This window comes from Corythoichthys intestinalis, chromosome 6 (genome assembly GCF_030265065.1).
Source record: "Corythoichthys intestinalis isolate RoL2023-P3 chromosome 6, ASM3026506v1, whole genome shotgun sequence".
NCBI classification, from domain to species: Eukaryota; Metazoa; Chordata; class Actinopteri; order Syngnathiformes; family Syngnathidae; genus Corythoichthys; species Corythoichthys intestinalis.
In genome coordinates this window covers 41,574,884-41,594,946 of record NC_080400.1, presented here as the reverse complement: position 1 = coordinate 41,594,946, position 20,063 = coordinate 41,574,884, and the positions used below count along the sequence as shown (strand labels likewise).

At 39.1% G+C, this 20,063-nt stretch overlaps 1 protein-coding gene across 1 annotated transcript; it reads left to right on the top strand.

The window, feature by feature from the left end:
• The first annotated feature begins 2,490 nt into the window (after positions 1-2,490).
• On the top strand, positions 2,491-4,475 carry linc.pou2af1 (lnc RNA pou2af1). Its single transcript, XM_057839764.1, has 2 exons — positions 2,491-2,928; positions 3,865-4,475. Exons 1-2 carry the CDS (start codon positions 2,731-2,733, stop codon positions 4,216-4,218), a joined length of 552 nt encoding a protein of 183 aa, XP_057695747.1. The 5' UTR covers positions 2,491-2,730; the 3' UTR covers positions 4,219-4,475.
• Positions 4,476-20,063: the final 15,588 nt, after the last annotated feature.

The following is a 20,063-nucleotide window of genomic DNA, read 5'->3' as shown; positions in this document are numbered from 1 at the left end:
GATGACACTTTTTTATACATTTTAATAGGTCACCACCTGTTTATTGGTTCGGCAGAGGAGGCATATTTCGTTCAAATTAACCTGTGCCTCTCACTAATAATCAGCGCTGTGTTTATAATTATTTTTATTATTTATTTTTTTAATGAGGCGATCTAAATTTGATCCAACAGCCATTCCAAAAAACAAACAGCATTTGCATAGTTTTATTTGTTCTTCAGACTCTGGTGTGCAACTGGCGTGAGTAAACGTGTTACAGTGGGATGTGTCTGCCGTTTAATTTTGGCTCTCTATTTGCCACGTTTAAGACAAATCATGGACTAGCGTTTAGCTGTATGAATATTTATCAGATGGCTTCCCTGATTAGTGCCTTATCAAATTGTCCCTGCGTACAATGCAGATTTGAGGCTTTGGGCGAATATTACGCGCACATATGCAATGTTTTCCACTCGATTCTTCACAAAATCTCGAAGAGTAGTTTTTAGCACATGAAAAACAGAGATCGGAAAGCAAATTGTTTGCAGCAAAATAGAACTCTCCCCTGAAGTAATCCATAGTACACCAAATTCCAATCGAAAACGTTTAGCGCGGAAGTTGATTATACTCATAATTCACGTATACTTTGATTTTTCACAAATCACAGGATGTTTTCCGACTCGATTCGCGATTATTTTTTTTGTTGGTTTAATTTGTTTGGATTCTACTAGAACGCATCGCTTTTTTTTGTGGCCATCGTCAACTTTCTTGAGCGACCGTCAAACACACGCATTTACACCGATTTATCTGATCAATGCCTTACAAATCATACACGTAAATTACGGTGGCGTTTTTGTACATCTTACCAAGGTTTTCCGGCTTGGGTGGGGTGCTTCGAGGAGCGCGCGCGTCGTGCCGATCCACGCTGAGAGTGAAAGATTTCACTCGCTTGGAGGTCGGAAGTTCATGCAAGCGAGTGGCTGGAAAGGGGGAGCGTAGACCGGGAAAGAGCACAGAGGCTCACTCCTGTGAAGCCACGGGCGCGCTGAGGGGAGAGTATGTGCGCTTTTACGCACGGTGAAAACTGGCGGGGGAAATAGAAAATCAAGAACAACATGTGCAAAATATTTTTATTATATTTTAATTTATTGTTATAATCATTTTACATCTTTGCATATCTAAAACACCTGCATGTCACATCGAGATGACATTGAATTCAGTCCAGGAAATATTTTTGGGTACATTAGGAGATTCTGAAAGAAAGAAAGAAAGAAAGAAAGAAAGAAAGAAAGAAAGAAAGAAAGAAAGAAAGAAAGAAAGAAAGAAAGAAAGAAAGAAAGAAAGAAAGAAAGAAAGAAAGAAAGATAGAAAGATAGAAAGAAAGATAGAAAGAAAGAAAGAAAGAAAGAAAGAAAGAAAGAAAGAAAGAAAGAAAGAAAGAAAGAAATACTCTTTTGCTACTATATATAGTGAAGAAAACATGAGATAAGTGAAAGGGATTCTGCACGGGGGGTGGGCGCGGAGGGCGCGCTGCAGGGCGGAGGCCAGGGGACATGAGTTTGAGTCTGAGAGTTTGTTATCGAACAGTGTTTGGTAAACATGAGTGGCATGCTGATTTTACACCCCCACTTATCACCCCTATGCAGATAAACCGCGGGTGTACCAGGGAGTGAGAGTGAAGACTACAGTCAAAGAGCTCCTTCAGAGGCACAGAGCCCGCGAGGCCAACCGTAAAAAGGTGAAAACGGTAATACAATGCACTCTTCTCATGACATTATGTATTGCCTGCAAACTACCAGAAATAAAATTCACACGCATGGGTGAATGCCCTTCCAGCAGTACACGCCCAAACAATATTGCAGTGTGTACATACAGTATATTGGCTCGTGCAATATTGACAATACTTATCATGCAAGTTTCTCCTATTTCAAAATGTCCTTTCTTTGTTCTATTCAGGTATCTCAAACTTGCTCGGAATTTCAGGCTCTCTGTGCGTCTACCCTCCCATGTAAGACTCCACTCCACGAAAATTTCCACACTACAAAATGCACCAAACAAGTTATCCACTGCCTCTCTTGCATTTCCGAAGGTCTGACAGCATGCATATTACAAATGACCCAAACGTGTGACAAAACCATACTAATCCCTTTGCAACCGTGGACTGAACCCAAGTCCAGGAACAAACATACTCACATAAAAGGCCACGCAGATCATTGCAACATTTGACAACCAAAATTTTAAGTGCGCTGGGCTCCTATTTATAAAGATGGCAATGTCGTGACATCACACACTTAAATTATGAGGTAATTTAAATGTCTTCCTGGTGATTGACTAGAAGTTCTTGGAACTGCCGCACTGTCAAAATGAAAATTGCCTGGACCCGGATTGGCACATTTTTGGGTTGATACGAATTTGTTAACCCTTCCGAGAACATTATACGGGATACATGTATAAAAGACACGAAGCAGGGATCCGGCGCCCCGTTGTTTTCTCATACAACTATATTTGTATGTAAAGAGAGTCCCCACCCACCAGTTATAGCCCTATTAGGGGGGCTGGGTGAATTTTGCCATTCAACTGAACGGGTGGAAGCTCTTTTGCTTGTTTTATTCAGCGATGGCGAATTAATGTGTTCCTTCATTTTTAAAATTAAATGCAGGTAACTACGTGGAAGCCCCCACCATCACCCTTGTGGACCCCGGCACATGTGGCGCTCCAGATCTAGAGCAGCGCCCCGCCTCCTTCGCAGTCCCCGACATGGGGTGCGGTGTTCATGCACAGGAGAGCGGCTTTGCGTGCGTCCAGCAGCCGTTCGGGGAATTGATGGTGCCCACCGACTGCTATGGTGGGAACAACAGCAGCGGTGGCTCTTACGGCTCCCAGCCCCCTCCGTCCTTCCCGACGTCCTGGAGCCACGACCTCGCCTCGGACTCCGACAACTATGGCCATGGGCTGGTAGGTTTATGAGCCACCAGTCGTTAAAAAAATGTTCAGAGAAGCTTTAAAATTCTAATAACAGCAACCATGCATTTTGAAACTAACACCATGCTCATTCGAAAATATTTAAAGCCACACCTTACAAAACGATTGGCAATATTATATTGCCGCCTTGAAAAAAAAAAAAAAAAAAAAAAAAAAAACTGCCTGACTCAGGCGTCACTAATACTACAATTCCCAGAATGCACCACACACCTTTTTTTTTTATTAACCGAAATGAACAATCAACACATAAACAATAACAACAAAAATAAACAATACTAACACAAATATGCCAGGGAGTTTAAACACACCACGCAATGTGCATTCGAAGTAAAAAATAAATCTCCTGTAGCTTAAGAAAAACTTGCTCACTAAAATAAAATGGAGATTTGAACATAGGCATAGTGTTTTATAATGATGTCTTTCTTTGTCAATCAAGTGTGTATACTTAATGCAGGCGTCACTTGCCTTTATAAAGCTCATATAACTTTAATAATTCATATAAAAGGGTCTATTCGATTTAAAATCAATTATAACAATATGATTACAAATCAAGTACATGTTACTATTAATGCATCATGTTATTTCTCTATAAAGGAATGCACCGATATATGTTATTAGTAGAGATTTACATTCATCCAGGTCATGATTATTTACATCACTTGGCACCATGTTGGTGAAAAATGTGCCCAATGAGTCCTTGCCGCCATACTCTTTCGTTCATGTTCAAAAAGGTCCATATTCAAACAAGAGTTTAATAGAGACATTATTACATCTCCTCACTAATGAGATGGTTTACACAAAGACGACATTGTAGTGTGTTTTATGAAATCAATTGTGGTTCAAAGAGGGAAATGAGTAGACATAGTTGCTGGTTCTCAGCATTTGCTAAACATAAATAATTTCTTTTAGGCCCCCAGCTCTTCACCAGAGTCCTTGAAGCTCTGCAGCCCATTGGATCACAACAGTTACTCACCACAGGATTCCTTCTCCTCCTCTTCTGCTTCCTCCTGCTATGACTCGCCCACAAGGATGGAGTGCAACTTCATTAGCCACGCCTCAGAGAACTACCACAACCAGCACTGCACTCTCCAAGACTGTTACTACCCGCCTCAGTGCTGGGCTAACCCGCAGGAGAGCTTCTGCTCTCCTGAATACTCTCCTTACAACTGTCCCACAGACTATGCGTACCCCTGCCTCGTGGAAGAGAATCGTTTGAAAAGTAATTTTGCCATGAGCACTGAAATGTGCTACAATGTATTATGATGATGAGTTTATGCTTTTCAAGCACTGAGTCGGGATCTGCTTGTGTCAGACTATCCTAAAGGTAGAGCAGAACGGGATCTGCTTGTGTCTGACTATCCTAAAGGTAGAGCAGACATCATGAATGGATAATGGATGGATGAAGTTTGAGTTGTTGTTGTTGTTGTTGTTTTAAACATAATCAGGTATTCTTTTTTATTCCTCAGATTTATTTTCATACCCATGCAATATTGGCATTTGTAATAAAATATTAAAATACATTCTTTAAGTATTCTCATTACTTCTATGTATTTTTCATGGTTACGCAAATAACAAACCAAGTATAATGTAACGCTATTGGTGTTCACACCAAATACCATTGTATTTTAACCATTGTTAAATGTCATCTGGATTTATACTATGTTTACACCCGAAACACTTAAAGAAGGAAAACCATCCTTGCCGTCTAACAATAATGAAGCTCTGTTATGTTCTAAAGTATGGCTGCTTTGCTAGATCTGCATTAGGGTGTTCTGAATGTATGCAGAGTATATTGATATCGCAAGGCTTTCAAAGTATTTGAGAAGGCATGCATCTGCCTACAGGGCAGGATAAATATATATAATGACTATTGAATTACTTGGACATAAATGCATAATTACAATAAAAACATCCACTCATCATATGATTTTAGCCATGAAAATGAATAATATTTAACAAAAACCAAACAAATTGAACACAAAAATGTGAACATTAAATTAGATCATTTGCTTACTTAGATCATATTGCAAAATATATTTACGTAGTATGACTTTTTTAAGAAAAAAAATGTTAGCAAGGTACCGTAAATGGTCATAAATTCTGAGCAGAAACTCAGCTTTGTTTGTTGTAGCATTACAATATTATAGCTTTTAGGCAAGATCACTCACTTTAGCTAAAACACTGCTTTAACGCCTCAGGTCAAAGCGCTATTTTACATTTTGCCCCAACAAGTGAGGTCGCACAGTATTAAAGGCACTTATTTTTGCATGTGTGCTCAGGAATCCTCACTGGCATGGTAAATGAGTGGTGTAGACATAGGAGACATGCTTTACAAAGTACCATTCATTCTCCATGTTGTAACAAGTAGAAGTAGTCGACTCACAGTTTACACAGCACTTGAGCAGGCTGTGGTTTGAACGCAGTTAGTGAACATGCCTACAGCATCTGATAGTTGGGGAACACAAAAGATTGTCCAGTTTTCTGCAACTGGTCCAAGGCAACACGTTTGAAGCACAATTTTTGTTTTTTTTTACCTGTCCTGTTCAGCTGCTTAGACACGGAGAGTAGGAATCTGACTGTCGTATATGGTCTGAACAGTTTTAATGTATCACATGGGATTTTAATATGCTCCCATTGTGGTTGTTCATTGTGTTTAATTTATTAGGAGAAAGCACTAAGCAGGAAGGGATTATGAGGAGACAGAAAGGAAGGAAGCAGACAGAGAAGGACAAAAACAAACAACAACAAATAAATTACACACCTATGCTACCTACAGTATGAACATAGTGGTGCTATTGTTAGCTAATTATATTTGCCGGTGGACATCGTGTGGGGGGCCTGATAACCGAGGAGAAAGACGAAGGAAGGTGGGTCAAAAGGAGATATGATTAGGTAGGGTGGAGTGTACACAAATCAGCAATGGGAGGTGTGGAACCCAGTATTATGTGAATCACGTGTAAGTGTGGATATGTCGTTGATTGCTAATCCTAGCACCGACAATCTCTCTACTTGAGTGTGTTAAATTGCACCCAGTCATGTGAGAAGCCACTCAGACTGCTGCGCGGGGGCTGCCCCAGGGCCCCGGTACCGCTCCAACCAATTGAGAGGGGGTGATTGAGCGCTGTCCGTCCCTTACAATCCAGCAAAGGGGCCACTGCCATCCCCCGGTACCCCTGGGTACCGGTTAGTAGTTGACTAAATACTTATTTGCCCCACTGTATGTCTATAGTCTCCTGCTTGAGTCTAATGTGTAGTATTTTTTTGTTCCACCGTAATCCACAGTAAAATGGTCTTCATTTTGAGCTAATAAACAGTAAAAGCTATTACTTATATCATCATCTTACAAGTCCATTAAAACGTCCAATCACGAGTGGATTGCTCCAAATACATGACAATCTTTTCTTCTTCCTGTTACTTGTCTGAACATGCATTTAGTGCAAGTTTATACAGTGGGGCAAATAAGTATTTAGTCAACCACTAATTGTGCAAGTTCTCCCACTTGAATATATTAGAAAGGCCTGTAAGTGTCAACATGGGTAAACCTCAACCATGAGAGACAGAAGGTGGAAAAAAAACAGAAAATCACATGGTTTGATTTTTAAAGAATTTATTTGCAAATCATGGTGGAAAATAAGTATTTGGTCAATACCAAAAGTTCATCTCAATACTTTGTTATGTACCCTTTGTTGGCAATAACGGAGGCCAAACGTTTTCTGTAACTCTTCACAAGCTTGTCACACACTGTTGCTGGTATTTTGGCCCATTCCTCCATGCAGATCTCCTCTAGAGCAGTGATGTTTTGGGGCTGTCGCTGGGCAACACAGACTTTCAACTCAGATCAGTTGTCCTGGTCCCTTTGCAGAAAAACAGCCCCAAAGCATGATGTTTCCACCCCCATGCTTCACAGTGGGTATGGTGTTCTTCGGATGCAATTCAGTATTCTTTCTCCTCCAAACACAAGAACCTGTTTTTCTACCAAAAAAGTTCTATTTTAGTTTCATCTGACCATAACACATTCTCCCAGTCCTCTTCTGGATCATCCAAATGCTCTCTAGCGAACCGCAGACGGGCCTAGACGTGTACTTTATTCATCAGGGGGACACGTCTGGCAGTGCAGGATTTGAGTCCCTGGCGGCGCATTGTGTTACAGATAGTAGCCTTTGTTACTGTGGTCCCAGCTCTCTGTTGGTCATTCACTAGCCCCCCCTTGTGGTTCTGGGATTTTTGCTCACCGTTCTTGTTATCATTTTGACGCCACGGGGTGAGATCTTGCATGGAGCCCCAGATCGAAGGAGACTATCAGTGGTCTTGTATGTCTTCCATTTTCTAATAATTGTTCCCACAGTTGATTTCTTTACACCAACCGTTTTACCTATTACAGGTTCAGTCTTCCCAGCCTGGTGCAGGTCTACAATTTTGTCTCTGGTGTCCTTCGACAGCTCTTTGGTCTTGGCCATAGTGGAGCTTGGAGTATGACTGACTGAGGTTGTGGAAAGGTGTCTTTTATACCGATAATGAGTTAAAACAGGTGCCATTAATACAGTTAATGAGTGGAGCCTCATTAAACCTCGTTAGAAGAAGTTAGACCTCTTTGACAGCCAGAAATCTTGCTTGTTTGTAGGTGACCAAATGCCTATTTTCCACTCTAATTTGGAAATAAATTCTTTAAAAATCAAACTATGTGATTTACTGTTTTTTTCCCCACATTCTGTGTCTCATGGTTGAGGTTTGCCCATGTTGACAATTACAGGCTTCTCTAATCTTTTCAAGTAGGAGAACTTGCACAATTGGTGGTTGACTAAATGCTTATTTTCCCCACTGGACATTGTGACTATGTTATAGTAAATAAATAAACCAACTATTACTTACAGTATAATATTACTTGTATAATAATAATAATTATTCTTTTTTTCTTTTTTTCTTTTTTTTTTTTTGAATTAATATGAATATATACTGTACTTATTCAATATTAACTTAAACAGCTATCTGTGGGGGGAAAAAAGAGAAAACTTGCATCCGCCCACACAACTCGAACTTCATTCTGGATGTTTGTTGCAGCCAGCTTTCATTGTCAAAGTTAAGCAATTAAGAGATTGTTGGGCATGCATGTGCATGCCTGGGAGTAGGTGTGTGTGCTCACTAAGTACGTACTATACTATTCTGATACATGCCCTCACAGGCGGAGGGAAAAATCAGACTCATTAAATGGATTTCTCTGTGGTTACTCTGCTGCAGATTGTTACATTGTTGTTCAACACAACCCGATATATTGTGTATATTTTATGCATAGCTTGAAAACAATCTTAGAAGAAAACTTGGTTCTGCTGTATTCTTAATTGCTGAAAATCTTTTTTTATAAATAAGCATTGACTTGGTAATCCATTCATTTACAAACTAGCATGAATCATCTGGCAAAAAATACAAAATACCTTACTTCTGCGTACTCAGGTTGAAAATATTAATTACACGTTTTACCCTAAAAGCTGTGCTGTGTCCTTGTCTTCTGTACTTGACGGCTTCCTACTAATGGATATGTTATTGGTTTATATGCAATAAATCCACTTTATCTGAACTCAACATTGATGTGCACTGATAAAGACAGGGAGAGTCCCTGTAGTGTGAACACAGGCGCCTTGTGTTCTCCGTGAATGTGGGTGATGTAGGGAAGCTGATGTTTAACTTAGATTAACTGTAAATGCACCTGGCACAGTTGTTCCATAACCCTGCTAATGTTCCAAATAGGGAAGTTCAATGACAGTATTTTTCTTTGGAACCAAATCGTACATTGCCAGTCACTGAATGCCAAATGCAATGGATTTTTTTTTTAACCCTTCTTCTGAGTCACTTTATTGTCCTTGAACTAACCGTCTAACAGAAGTGGAAGGTTGCTTCGAACTCCCACTGACTTTTACTGCTCTACAATTCTCATGAACTTCAAGCCTTGTTGCAAGAGTGTGTCCACTGACTGTTAACACGTTGGATATTCTTTCATTCCTTGTCGCTCTTCAACTATTTATTCAGGCAGAGCAGCTGTGTAAGCATGGTTCAGCTGCAATCCCCTTCAAGCAATTGTAACTTGTCCTCTCAGCTCAAGTTTGGATCTGCTGCACAAGTCAAGGGCCAGCACTGTCCTCACGCTTAACAGCCTGAGGACAAGCCCGTGTGTATTGACAAAGTAAAAATATGGCGAGAGCCTTAAGTGAGGTGAAAGTGAAGAGCAGATTTGTTTGCTCTGCAGGTCAAGACATGTTCTGGCCTTGACATGATCACACAGGCCAAGACCAGGTGGTGAGGCTGCCTTCGACTAATACACACACATGCACGCACACACCCCATTCAAGCTTGTGGTCTGCAGTTTGGGATTAGTACTCTATCAGAATGGCTGACATGCTGCATACAGGCCTGGAGGCTGCATGTGACGTAAAGAAAATTATTATAATATATGTAGCTGTGAAGTCAGAATACTCCTTCCATTTGGCAAGATCCACTATTACAAGAGGCACAATTTTTTTGTTTTATGTTTGTATAGTTATAAAATTGATCAGCTTGAAAACTGATAAAACTTAAATCTCCACGATATTCTATTTCCTTGAGATGCACATTTTTTAATTTAGGATTGATGCCAATAACCTTCCAACAAAGTGATTAAAATCGTTCCTCTCCTCTTCTCTTGGAGCAAACATTTATACTACCCTGCAATCATTTGTGCTCCACCACATTTACTGGGGTCATTAATCAAGTAGACAACAACTGACTGCTATGGCTGTGTTGATAGTTACGGCTTTCTCCATATTTTTTACAGGACTAGGCATTTATGAGCTTCGGAGCAAGGACATAATGAAGCATGCAATAATTTAAGGGGTTTCTCTATTATTACAATTATAAACATGGTCACCATCAGTTTGAAGAGGAACATGGAAGCTTTACCAACATGACAGTAATTAGAATTTATAAGGGGGAAAATAGGGGCACACCTTGGAGAGTGACTAAGCAGCTATGTCTGCTTGCAAGATTCAGCAGGGGTGTAACAAACAAACAAACAAACAAACAAACAAACAAACAAACAAACAAACAAACAAACAAACAAACAAACTAACTACAGTGGTATGAAAAATTATCTGAACCTTTTGGAGTTTCTCACATTTCTGCATAATATCACAATCAAATGTGATCTGATCTTTGTCAAAATCACACAGATGAAAAAACTGTCTGTTTTAAATAAACCACCTAAACATTTATAGCTTTTCATATTTTATTGAGGATAGTATGCAAACACTGACATAAGGGGGAAAACTAAGTAAGTTGACCATCACATTTAATATTTTGTGCCCCCCCCCCCCTCCCCCTTTGTCAGCAATAACTTCAACCAGGCGTTTCCTGTAGCTACAGATCAGTCTGGCACATCGATCAGGACTAATCTTGGCCCATTCTTCTCTACAAATCTGCTGTAGTTCAGTCAGATTCCTGGGATGTCTGGCATGAATCGCTGTCTTTAGGTCATGCCACATCATCTCAAAGGGGTTCAAGTCTGGACTTTGACTTGGCCGCTCCAGAACATGTATTTTGTTCTTTTGAAGTCATTCTGAAGTTGATTTACTTCTGTTTTGGATCATTGTCTTGTTGCAGCGTCCATCCTGTTTTCAGCTTCAACTGTCTGACAGACGGCCCAAGCATCCTGATAAACTTTTGAATTCTTTCTTCCATTCATGATTGCAAGTTGTCCAGGCCCTGAGGAAGCACAACAGCCCCAAATCAGGATGCTCCCTCTACCATCCTTCACGGTGGGGATGAGGAGTTGATGTTGGTGAGCTGTTCCATTTTTTCTCCACACATGACATTGTGTGTTACTCCCAAACAATTCAACTTTGGTTTCATCAGTCTACAAAATATATTGCCAAAGCTTCTGTGGAGTGTTCAAGGGCCTTTTTTCAAACATTAAACGAGCAACAATGTTTTTTTTAGACAGCAGTGGCTTCCTCCGTGGAGTCCTCCCATGAACACCATTCTTGGCCATAGCTTTATATACGTTGATATGTGCACAGAGATATTGGACTGTGCCAGAAATTTCTGTAAGTCTTTAGCAGACACTATAGGGTTGTTTTTTACCTCTCTAAGTATGGTGGACAGCCACTCCTTGAGAGAGAAGTAACAGTGACAAACTCGCTCAGTTTGTAAACAATTTCTCTGACTATTGCTTGATGAAGATCCAGACTTTTAGAGGTTGTTTTGTATCCTTTCCAAGCTTTATATAAATCAACAATCCTTGATCGCAGGTCAGACAGCTTTTTTTGACCGAGCCTTGATGCACATCAGACAATGCTTCTCATCAAGACAATTCTTACCAGGTGTGTGTTTTATAGTGGGCTTGGCAGCTTTAAACCACTCATCAGTGATTGGGCACACACATGACTTAAATTGTTTGGTGAAAATTGGTTTCAATTGCTCTTTAAGTCTCCTTAGGCAGAGGCTTCACTTACTTATTTTTCCTCCTTCTGTCATTGATTGTATGCTCTCATCATTAAGATATGAAAACCTATAAATGTTTGGGTGGTTTTAGTTAAAGCAGACACTGTTTTTACATCTGTGTGATTTTGACAACAATCAGATCACATTTGATGGGGACTTTATACAGAAATGTGAAACTAACTAACTAACTAACTAACTAACTAACTAACTAACTAACTAACTAACTAACTAACTAACTAACTAACTAACTAACTAACTAACTAACTAACTAACTAACTAACTAACTAACTAACTAACTCTTTTGCCATTCCATGCACAGTACATGCCTTTCTGTGAACAAAAAATAAAAGTCATAGAAATATTTAGTAATTTCAACTTTGATTAATGAATTAGTCTTGGTGTAATTATCTTGCAGTGGATATGTTTTGTGTTTCCGTCATTAGACAACGAGCCATTTTAAGGGCTCCAGTTAAAAATTAAACTGCTGCCAGAAGGCAATAAACCTGTCTGAGCTTTGACCGCAGTTATCTTGAGGAGAATATCCTTCAGTGTCAAAATAAATGAGGTTAGCTTTTTCACCCCTCAAACCACACACAGCAATTGAACACATTAAAATGGACACGCAATACAAATTTCAGAGTGTACAATTTGATCTTTAAACCTAAGCTTTCAAACACTATCAACAACTGAACTTGAACCGAGGATTGAACACGAACAGTGTGAAGACATATACAGTATATATTAATGGGGCAAATAAGTATTCAGTCAACCACTAATTGTGCAAATTCTCCCACTTGAAAATATTAGAGAGGCCTGTAACTGTCAACATGGGTAAACCTCAACCATGAGAGAGATTCAACTACCTCCACAGATTTTCTATGGGGTTGAGATCTGGAGACTGGCTAGGCCACTCCAGGACCTTGAAATGCTTCTTACGAAGTCACTCCTTTGTTGCCCTGGCTGTGTGTTTGGGATCACTGTCATGCTGAAAGACCCAGTCACGTCTCATCTTCAATGCCCTTGCTGATGGAAGGAGATTTTCACTCAAAATCTCTCGACACATGGCCCATTCATTCTTTCCTTTACACAGATCAGTCACCCTGGTCCCTTTGCAGAAAAACAGCACCAAAGCATGACGTTTCCACCCCCATGCTTCACAGTGGGTATGGTGTTCCTTGTATGCAATTCAGTATTCTTTCTCCTCCAAATGCCACAACCTGTGTTTCTACCAAAAAGTTCTATTTTGGTTTCATCTGACCATAACACATTCTCCCAGTCCTCATCTGGATCATCCAAATGCTCTCTAGCGAACTGCAGACGGGCCTAGACGTGTACTTTCTTCAGCAGGGGGACACGTCTGGCAGTGCAGGATTTGAGTCCCGCATTGAGTGGTGCATTGTGTTACTGATAGTAGCCTTTCTTATTGTGGTCCCAGCTATCTGTAGGTCATTCACTAGGTCCCCCGTGTGGTTCTGGGATTTTTGCTTACCGTTCTTGTTATCATTCGAGGGAGATTATCAGTGGTCTTGTATGTCTTCCTTTTTCTAATAATAGCTCCCACAGATAATTTCTTTACATCAAGTGTTTTACCTATTGCGGATTCAGTCTTCCCAGCCTGGTGCAGGTTTGTCTCTGGTGTCCTTCGACAACTCTTTGGTCTTGGCCATCGTGGAGTTTTTAGTGTGACTGACAGGTGTCTTTTATACCATAATGAGTTAAAACAGGTGCCATTAATACAGGTAACGAGTGGAGCCTCGTTAGACCTCGTTAGAAGAAGTTAGACCTCTTTGACAGTCAGAAGTCTTGCTTGTTTGTAGGTCACCAAATACTTATTTTCTACTCTAATTTGGAAATATTTTTTTAAAAAATCAAACAATGTTATTTTCTGTTTCTTTTTTCCATATTCTGTCTCTCATGGTTGCGGTTTACCCACGTTGACAATTACAAGCCTCTAATCTTCTCAAGTTTTTTTTTTTTTTTTTTTGCCATTCCACATATTCGTTCATAGTTTTTATGTCTTCAGTGAGAATTTAGAATCGTAGTGAAAATATATAAAACGCAAAAATGATGAGGTGTGTCCAAACATTGACTTTTGTGTCAATGTCATCAACATGTTTTGTCCCCAGTCCCACTAAAGTAAAACTCCGCCTATGGTTACAAGCTCTAACTATTAAATGTACATAAATTTTGGTTACAAATTGTAGTACTGGCTGTCTTGTCACCTGTAGGCTTTGTTTCGAGTTTTGTCGTGTTGCACTGTAATTCCAAACGGTTCCTTGAATTGACTGTCGAGTTTTTAGCGGTTGACAGTCAGAGAAATTTTTGTCATCTTTACTGGACAGAAATGTAAACTAATGGCTGTATTTCCAGTGAGCAAATGCAGCCGTTTGTGGTATATCTCCTGCCTTTCACTGTTAGCCTGGCTACCTCGTCAGAATGCTATGTTGTTGACCAACTTCATTTGCAAGTCCCGAGGTCCAAACTCAAACAGTGGGGAGACCGATCTTTTGCGGTTGCTGCACCCAGGTTATGAAATAGTCTTCCCCCTGAAATCCGCACCACTACAAATTTGGGCCTTTTTAAATCTCGTTTAAGTTGAGTTATTCGATTTTGTTGACATCTAAAGTACACAAATGAAGAGATGTCTCTTGTGTACTTTGTTCGGTACGTACAAAATAGACCTGTGTGCTGTATAGGACAGTTTGCTTGCAAAGTACATGGCATTGGGGTTGGACCTCATTTCACAAAAAATCCTGTTCTTAAAGTGGAACTAAAGTGTTGATATTCACTTTATTTTAATGTTTTATTTTGTATAACATTGGATGCCATTTTAACAGGTTTTCACAACAATTTGAGTTGAAAGTGTCTGGAATGTTGAGCTATTTTTGGACTCTTTTGCAGAAATGCAGATTCTAATTATATAGAGCTGACTGGATCTTGTTTGAATTTTCAATCTTTAAATTTCAACTCTTTGCTTCGAGTGACTGTCGATGCAGTGGGTGTGTCAGTGGGAGGCTTGTGGACATTAACAATGTCTTGGTGACTGACACATTGCGGAGCTATGGACGACAAGCCTTCTTCAATGACAACAAGCTTTGCTATTTGAAAATTGTGCATACTAAAATTTAATATTTACTCACTTGACCCTTCCGCAATAGCGAGGTTCCATACTCGCATGTACACACAGAGGTGTGTTTCAGTCAGGAAGTAAGCTTTCACTGGGACTTCCTGGGTTCTAAAATACTTACATTTCACATTCACTCACTTGACGCTAGCACACTTATATGTTGCGTCAAGGCTGGAGGTTATTCTCGTATGGCAGATGTCCGTAGGTGACGCAAAGGTGACAGAAATAATAAAGTAAATTGAGAACCAGATGAGGGGGCCAACTATTGCTTGGTATTTTTAGGTGTAAAAAATGACATTATCCCAATTGCTGTGTTCATAGGGCTTATACAACCTTTAAGAGAATTTTGCCCATCCTTGTACTAGTGATTGTAATGTGTAACCTAACCTCAAGAGAGGATAGGTTGGTACCGATTATTCTAATTGTCTGGTTCAGTTGGGTTTTGGCCTCAGGAGCAGCACCAAACTAGACAATGATGTATGAGCACAGGACTAATTTAATGACTGCTGTTTAAAATTAAATAAAATGAAATAAAATAAACATGAGATTCCATTAAATGTGATGAAGCTCTCCACTGTAAGGTAGGGTATCTCACAGAACCAGAACCTGAAATGATTATGTTGGGTTGGATACAGCTTGAGTCTACTCTAGACTCTATGAGTTACAATGTCCTGTAGGAGGCAGTGATAGATCAGGGGAAAAAAGTGCAATGCCCCTAAATATTGAGGTAAATGGTATTGCCATTAGAAGTTCAAGAATAAATGAAAAGAAAACAATCAAAAATACTAAATGTAAATCTTTTGCAGTTTTAATTGAATACAACTGAACTCTACTTGATAAATGCACTTGTGCTTATGCAGTTGTAAAATGAAATTGTGGAGCATCTCCCTTTACAGCGCAGGACAAGTAAAAATCTCAAAAGTGACTTGCAAGAATAAAAGTATTAAAAAAATCTAAATGGTAGAGAATATGTATGTATGTGAGGTAGTCCTATGTTCAGGCAGTGCAAATAATCGAAGTGAAGTAACAGCAGATGACAGTGAAGGCATCGGAATATTGCACGTAAATAATATTGCACATAGAATATGTGGGAATAGAAGTGAAGTAGCAGCAGTTGACAGTTCAGGCATTGAATATTTTAGGTTAATAATGCAGGTAAGTTGTATTGCACATGGAATATTGCATGTAAATGAATATTGGACATTGGGTGATATGGTGTCACGCATGGTAGTTAAGGGTACAGATGGCGTTAGAGGTCAAAATGCTCAAAATTTCAATTCAAGGTTGACTTGTCATCTAGTAAGTGAATTTATGGGCCAAGCGCTTGGTAGATAACGGCACATTTTATAGCAGTGGTGCTACAGGTCACATGACAAGAACTTTGGATGTTTTAAAGTGATAGAGCTAAAGTTGAAAACAGCAAAGCATTTTCCTCTGGAATTATGTGACTTACAAAAGTTGAATACAGTGTAAAACAATTTTTACACAGCTCCCATTCCAAAGACAACATTTAAAAAGAAACTTTGATTGAGAAAATATTAATAAAAACCCTTGTATCTGAAAGGCAAAACTTCTGAGGTTCTTTTCATTTGTCCTGAAAATTTATTATTTCATCACAAATGCATCAACATTCCAAACACCTTCATAATCTGTTTTGCTGTGCAGCAGAGCTCGAGTAAACAATTTTCTCTGAATATTCACAAATGCAAATTATTAAGTATTTGCTCCGGCAATCTACAAGGACAAACTCATGCCAAATTTTTAAATCTAGCAAAATAGAATAGTCTTTCAGAGTTTAAGTATGACACATTTATATTAATCTCAGTATTGCCCTGTTAACAAATGGTTTGAATCATCATATTACAGGGATAAAAGCAGGATAATCACTAATCTTTAAAAATAAGTGGATGTTTTAAAAGTACGACATATGATCAGTTTGTGGCTTTTATTTCTTCTGTCTATATTTATTTGCTCTTCTCATTTTGCATTCCTGGCTAGTCAACCCTGAAGTACAAGCAGGTGTTTCCCTCTTTGCTGACACATAAGGTACTTTCTAGCCCTGCAAAAACCAACAACTAGGTTTAGACTTCAAATTTCTGCTGTTGTTCTTCTGTCGTTGACACTGCAATGTATTTTATCATTTGTGCTTTTGCTGAGTTTGAGATAAATGATCTAAAGTACAGTGTGACACCCCCCCCACACACACACACACACAAAAGACATCCTCAACGAATGTTAACTTGAATAACTTTTGAAATAATTAATTAATTATTTTTATTTTTCGGATTTACCGAGAAGAATTCATGTTCTAAGAGTATACTGAGGAAATGACATTTATAGTTGAGGCATTTTTCAGCTGAAGTCAATCCACGCACTCAATTGCAATTTAGAACGGTTCGGATGTCGTGAATTTCCTGTCCACTCAATGATGAACAGATGAGTCAAGAAGTTCACAACCCATTAGACTGTGCATAACCTCAATGGTAAAAACAGTAACAGACAAATAACACTCTGGAAGACTGCGGGAGGTGGGAAGGTGGAGGGGGGGGGGTGTCATCAAGAACTTTGCCCCACCGAATCCAAATGTGATTGCAACGTCGGGAAGCTCATTTGGAGCACATTTTTTGAGTGCCAATGAAACAAAGAGTTTTTGTAGTACAGACTTAAAAATTTGGAGATGTCTGCCACATAGGCTTGACCTAATGCAGCTGAAGTTTTGTGTCAATCTAAATAAAATTTTGGAAGTTATTCGATTTTTGGTGATGACCGCTTTTTTTTTTTTTTTTTTGTCACCCTGTAGTATGCCATCGGAAAAGCTTAAAGGGAAAGACAACAACTTTATCATATGTATCACAGTGGAAATAATATTGCTTAATGAATTGAAACAGCACATTTCATTTTTCTAATGCATAGTAGTGAAGAAAAAAAGTAAATAAAAGCCAGGATTTCAAGGCAGTGGCCACTCTTGGAGTTTTTATCAGTGCCTGTACAAATTTAGCCAATTAAATGCAAGTATCCAAAAGTCCTAGCCTGTCCTTGTGATGTCAGTAATACCTGTCGTCCCATTCACCTGTTTAATTCTATCAGTGTTTACGTGCATGGGTATAAGTAATAAGCATTGTCATTTTTTGTGTTTAAACACTATTTTCACCCATTATCAAAAGTTCAAGAAATTTCGGATTTGCTTACTTTAATACTTTGAGCAACCGTCTTTAAGATGAAGGTCATTAATACTAGGCATTGTCAGTCTCTTTAACACTCAAGGGAATCTTTTAAAGACTGATGTTTAGTATACTGATGCTCTCAAAAAACACAGGAGTCAAATACAACCATGACCTGATATTTTAATCTTACCAGTATCTGGTCCCTTATGTGTTTTTACAAGTCCTGTGTGTATGTGATACTGCCAGCACATACGGTACGTATACGTGTGAAGATTGTAATCGTCACTTCAAAAGGGTGTTTAAGGAAAAGTGCAATAGATAAAGTGGTTGGGATGGGCCTAAAAACAGGATATTTTGGATTGCCAAAGAATTGTTTCATTGCTAAAATGGCCATTTTGCTAATTAATTCTTCTCACGTAACAACAAGTAATGACGGTTGGTGCGATATTATGATCTGTCATAGCACGATGTAATCACAGCCACTGAAAATATGAACCTCTATCATTTGTGTTATGATTTTAGAACTGCTTCAGATTGCAAAAACTGAAGCACTGGTCCACCAGCAACTGTTCCGGGAACCAACTGACCCATGCTGCAGTAAGCCAGTACCACAAGGAGTGTTCAAACTGTGGAAGATCAATTCTATTCAATTCTACTCATTCCCGAAGGTTGCTTTGTTTTTCGTCGACACACAAGCCGAAAGATCAACCAGTAAGTGAGGTGGTGGTTTTTCGGGTTGGATTAGCATGAAAGCCACCTGTTCAAGATCATGATCATTGTGGTGATTTTAAGACACATTGTTTTGGCTATGTAATGTTATATGCAGTATAATTGGACAACGTCACCAGTTACTGTGTATTGTATTATTTCATTCACTCAGCGATAAAGAATCAACCAGGAAATCCATCGATCGTTTCGACAATGGAATCGGAATAGCCACATTCTTTTTTATTTCCGTCCTCTGAAAATAGAGTTTGCTGATCAGATGATCACTTACTGAACAAAATTAATTTAACAATTGGAATGACTAGTGTGGTAACTCTCAGGACCAGTCTTGGTTTCAAGACGACATTTTAAGGGACTTGAACTTGTTTAAATCTTGACTGCCCAAAATCTTGGTCTCATCTACTACGTCTTGGCTTGTCTCGAGCTCAAGTTTTTTTATTTTATTTTATTTTTGTAACATGTCCTGTTCAGCTGCTTAGACATGGAAAATAGAAATCTGAGTGTCTTCATAGACGAACAATTTTAATGTTTCACGTGGGAGTTTGGTGTGGTTCACATTGTTTTGTTCATTAGGAGAAAGCAACGGACAGGAAGGAGTCAAGGGGGAAACAGTGAGAAATTAAGCATAGGCAGAAGAAGAGATGAACAAACAAACAAACAAACAAAAATATATAATTAAACACTCATTCTATGTACTGTATGAACATAGCAGTGGAATTGCAATCTATTTGTATATGACTCCCAAAAGTCTTGGAAAGCTTTGGTCACTGGCATGACTTGGTCTCGGATAAGGTGGTCATGAGCAAAACAATAGGAATTGCTGCGTGACAGGTTTTCTATATGAACTGAATATACAAGTGTAGACTCCATCGATCCATTTTTCCATACATCCATTTTACATTTTCACATCATTTATGGTGTTATGGTGTTATACTTATATAGCGCTTTTCCACCTTTCAAGGTGCTCAAAGCACTTTACACTATCTCGCCATTATTTACTGTAATTGTGGAACCTATCTCAGCTGAATTTTGGCAGTAGACAGAACACATTTTAGGTGGTTTCCAAAAAATCAACACTGACAACCATCAACCCTCACATTCACACTATCCCTGAATATGATGTCAGGCGACTGAACCAATAGGTCAATAGTGAGTAGAGAGCGGTATGACTCATCTTGTGCTGCCTTAAATTGTTCTATGCAGCAGAATAAGAGTTTAGTTTCTCAGCTAGAGTACATTTTCAAAGAGGACAATTTTCTCACTGACAAGCTCAAACATGCCAGCATTTATAGCAATTTAAGAGATAATCAACGCTTGAGGGCCTACATCCTTCTATTTACTCCTTTGCATTGGCACACCAGAAGAACAGTCAACTCAAAGTTATTAATCTAAACAAGCCTTAACTTATGCCAGCTAATTCTTCATATTTCTTCTCGTCAGAGCATAAGTATAATACTCCCAGAAGCTAACATTACATTCCTAACAATTTACAACTTTGCTACCCACAGCATGCCCTTAATATTTTCTTGTTGCCTCTCAGTCGGATATCGAACAAAAGTATTTTGTGGCATGGCGCTTTGGACTCTGAGTGGCTCACTCAAATTCCTCAACACCCGACTCATCCA

Bases quoted from the DNA above. Each gene is read 5' to 3' on its own strand.
- linc.pou2af1 (XM_057839764.1), top strand. From the start codon at position 2,731: ATGGGGTGCGGTGTTCATGCACAGGAGAGCGGCTTTGCGTGCGTCCAG. The intron at 2,929-3,864 runs GTAGGTTTATGA...AATTTCTTTTAG, and splicing joins ACAACTATGGCCATGGGCTG to GCCCCCAGCTCTTCACCAGA.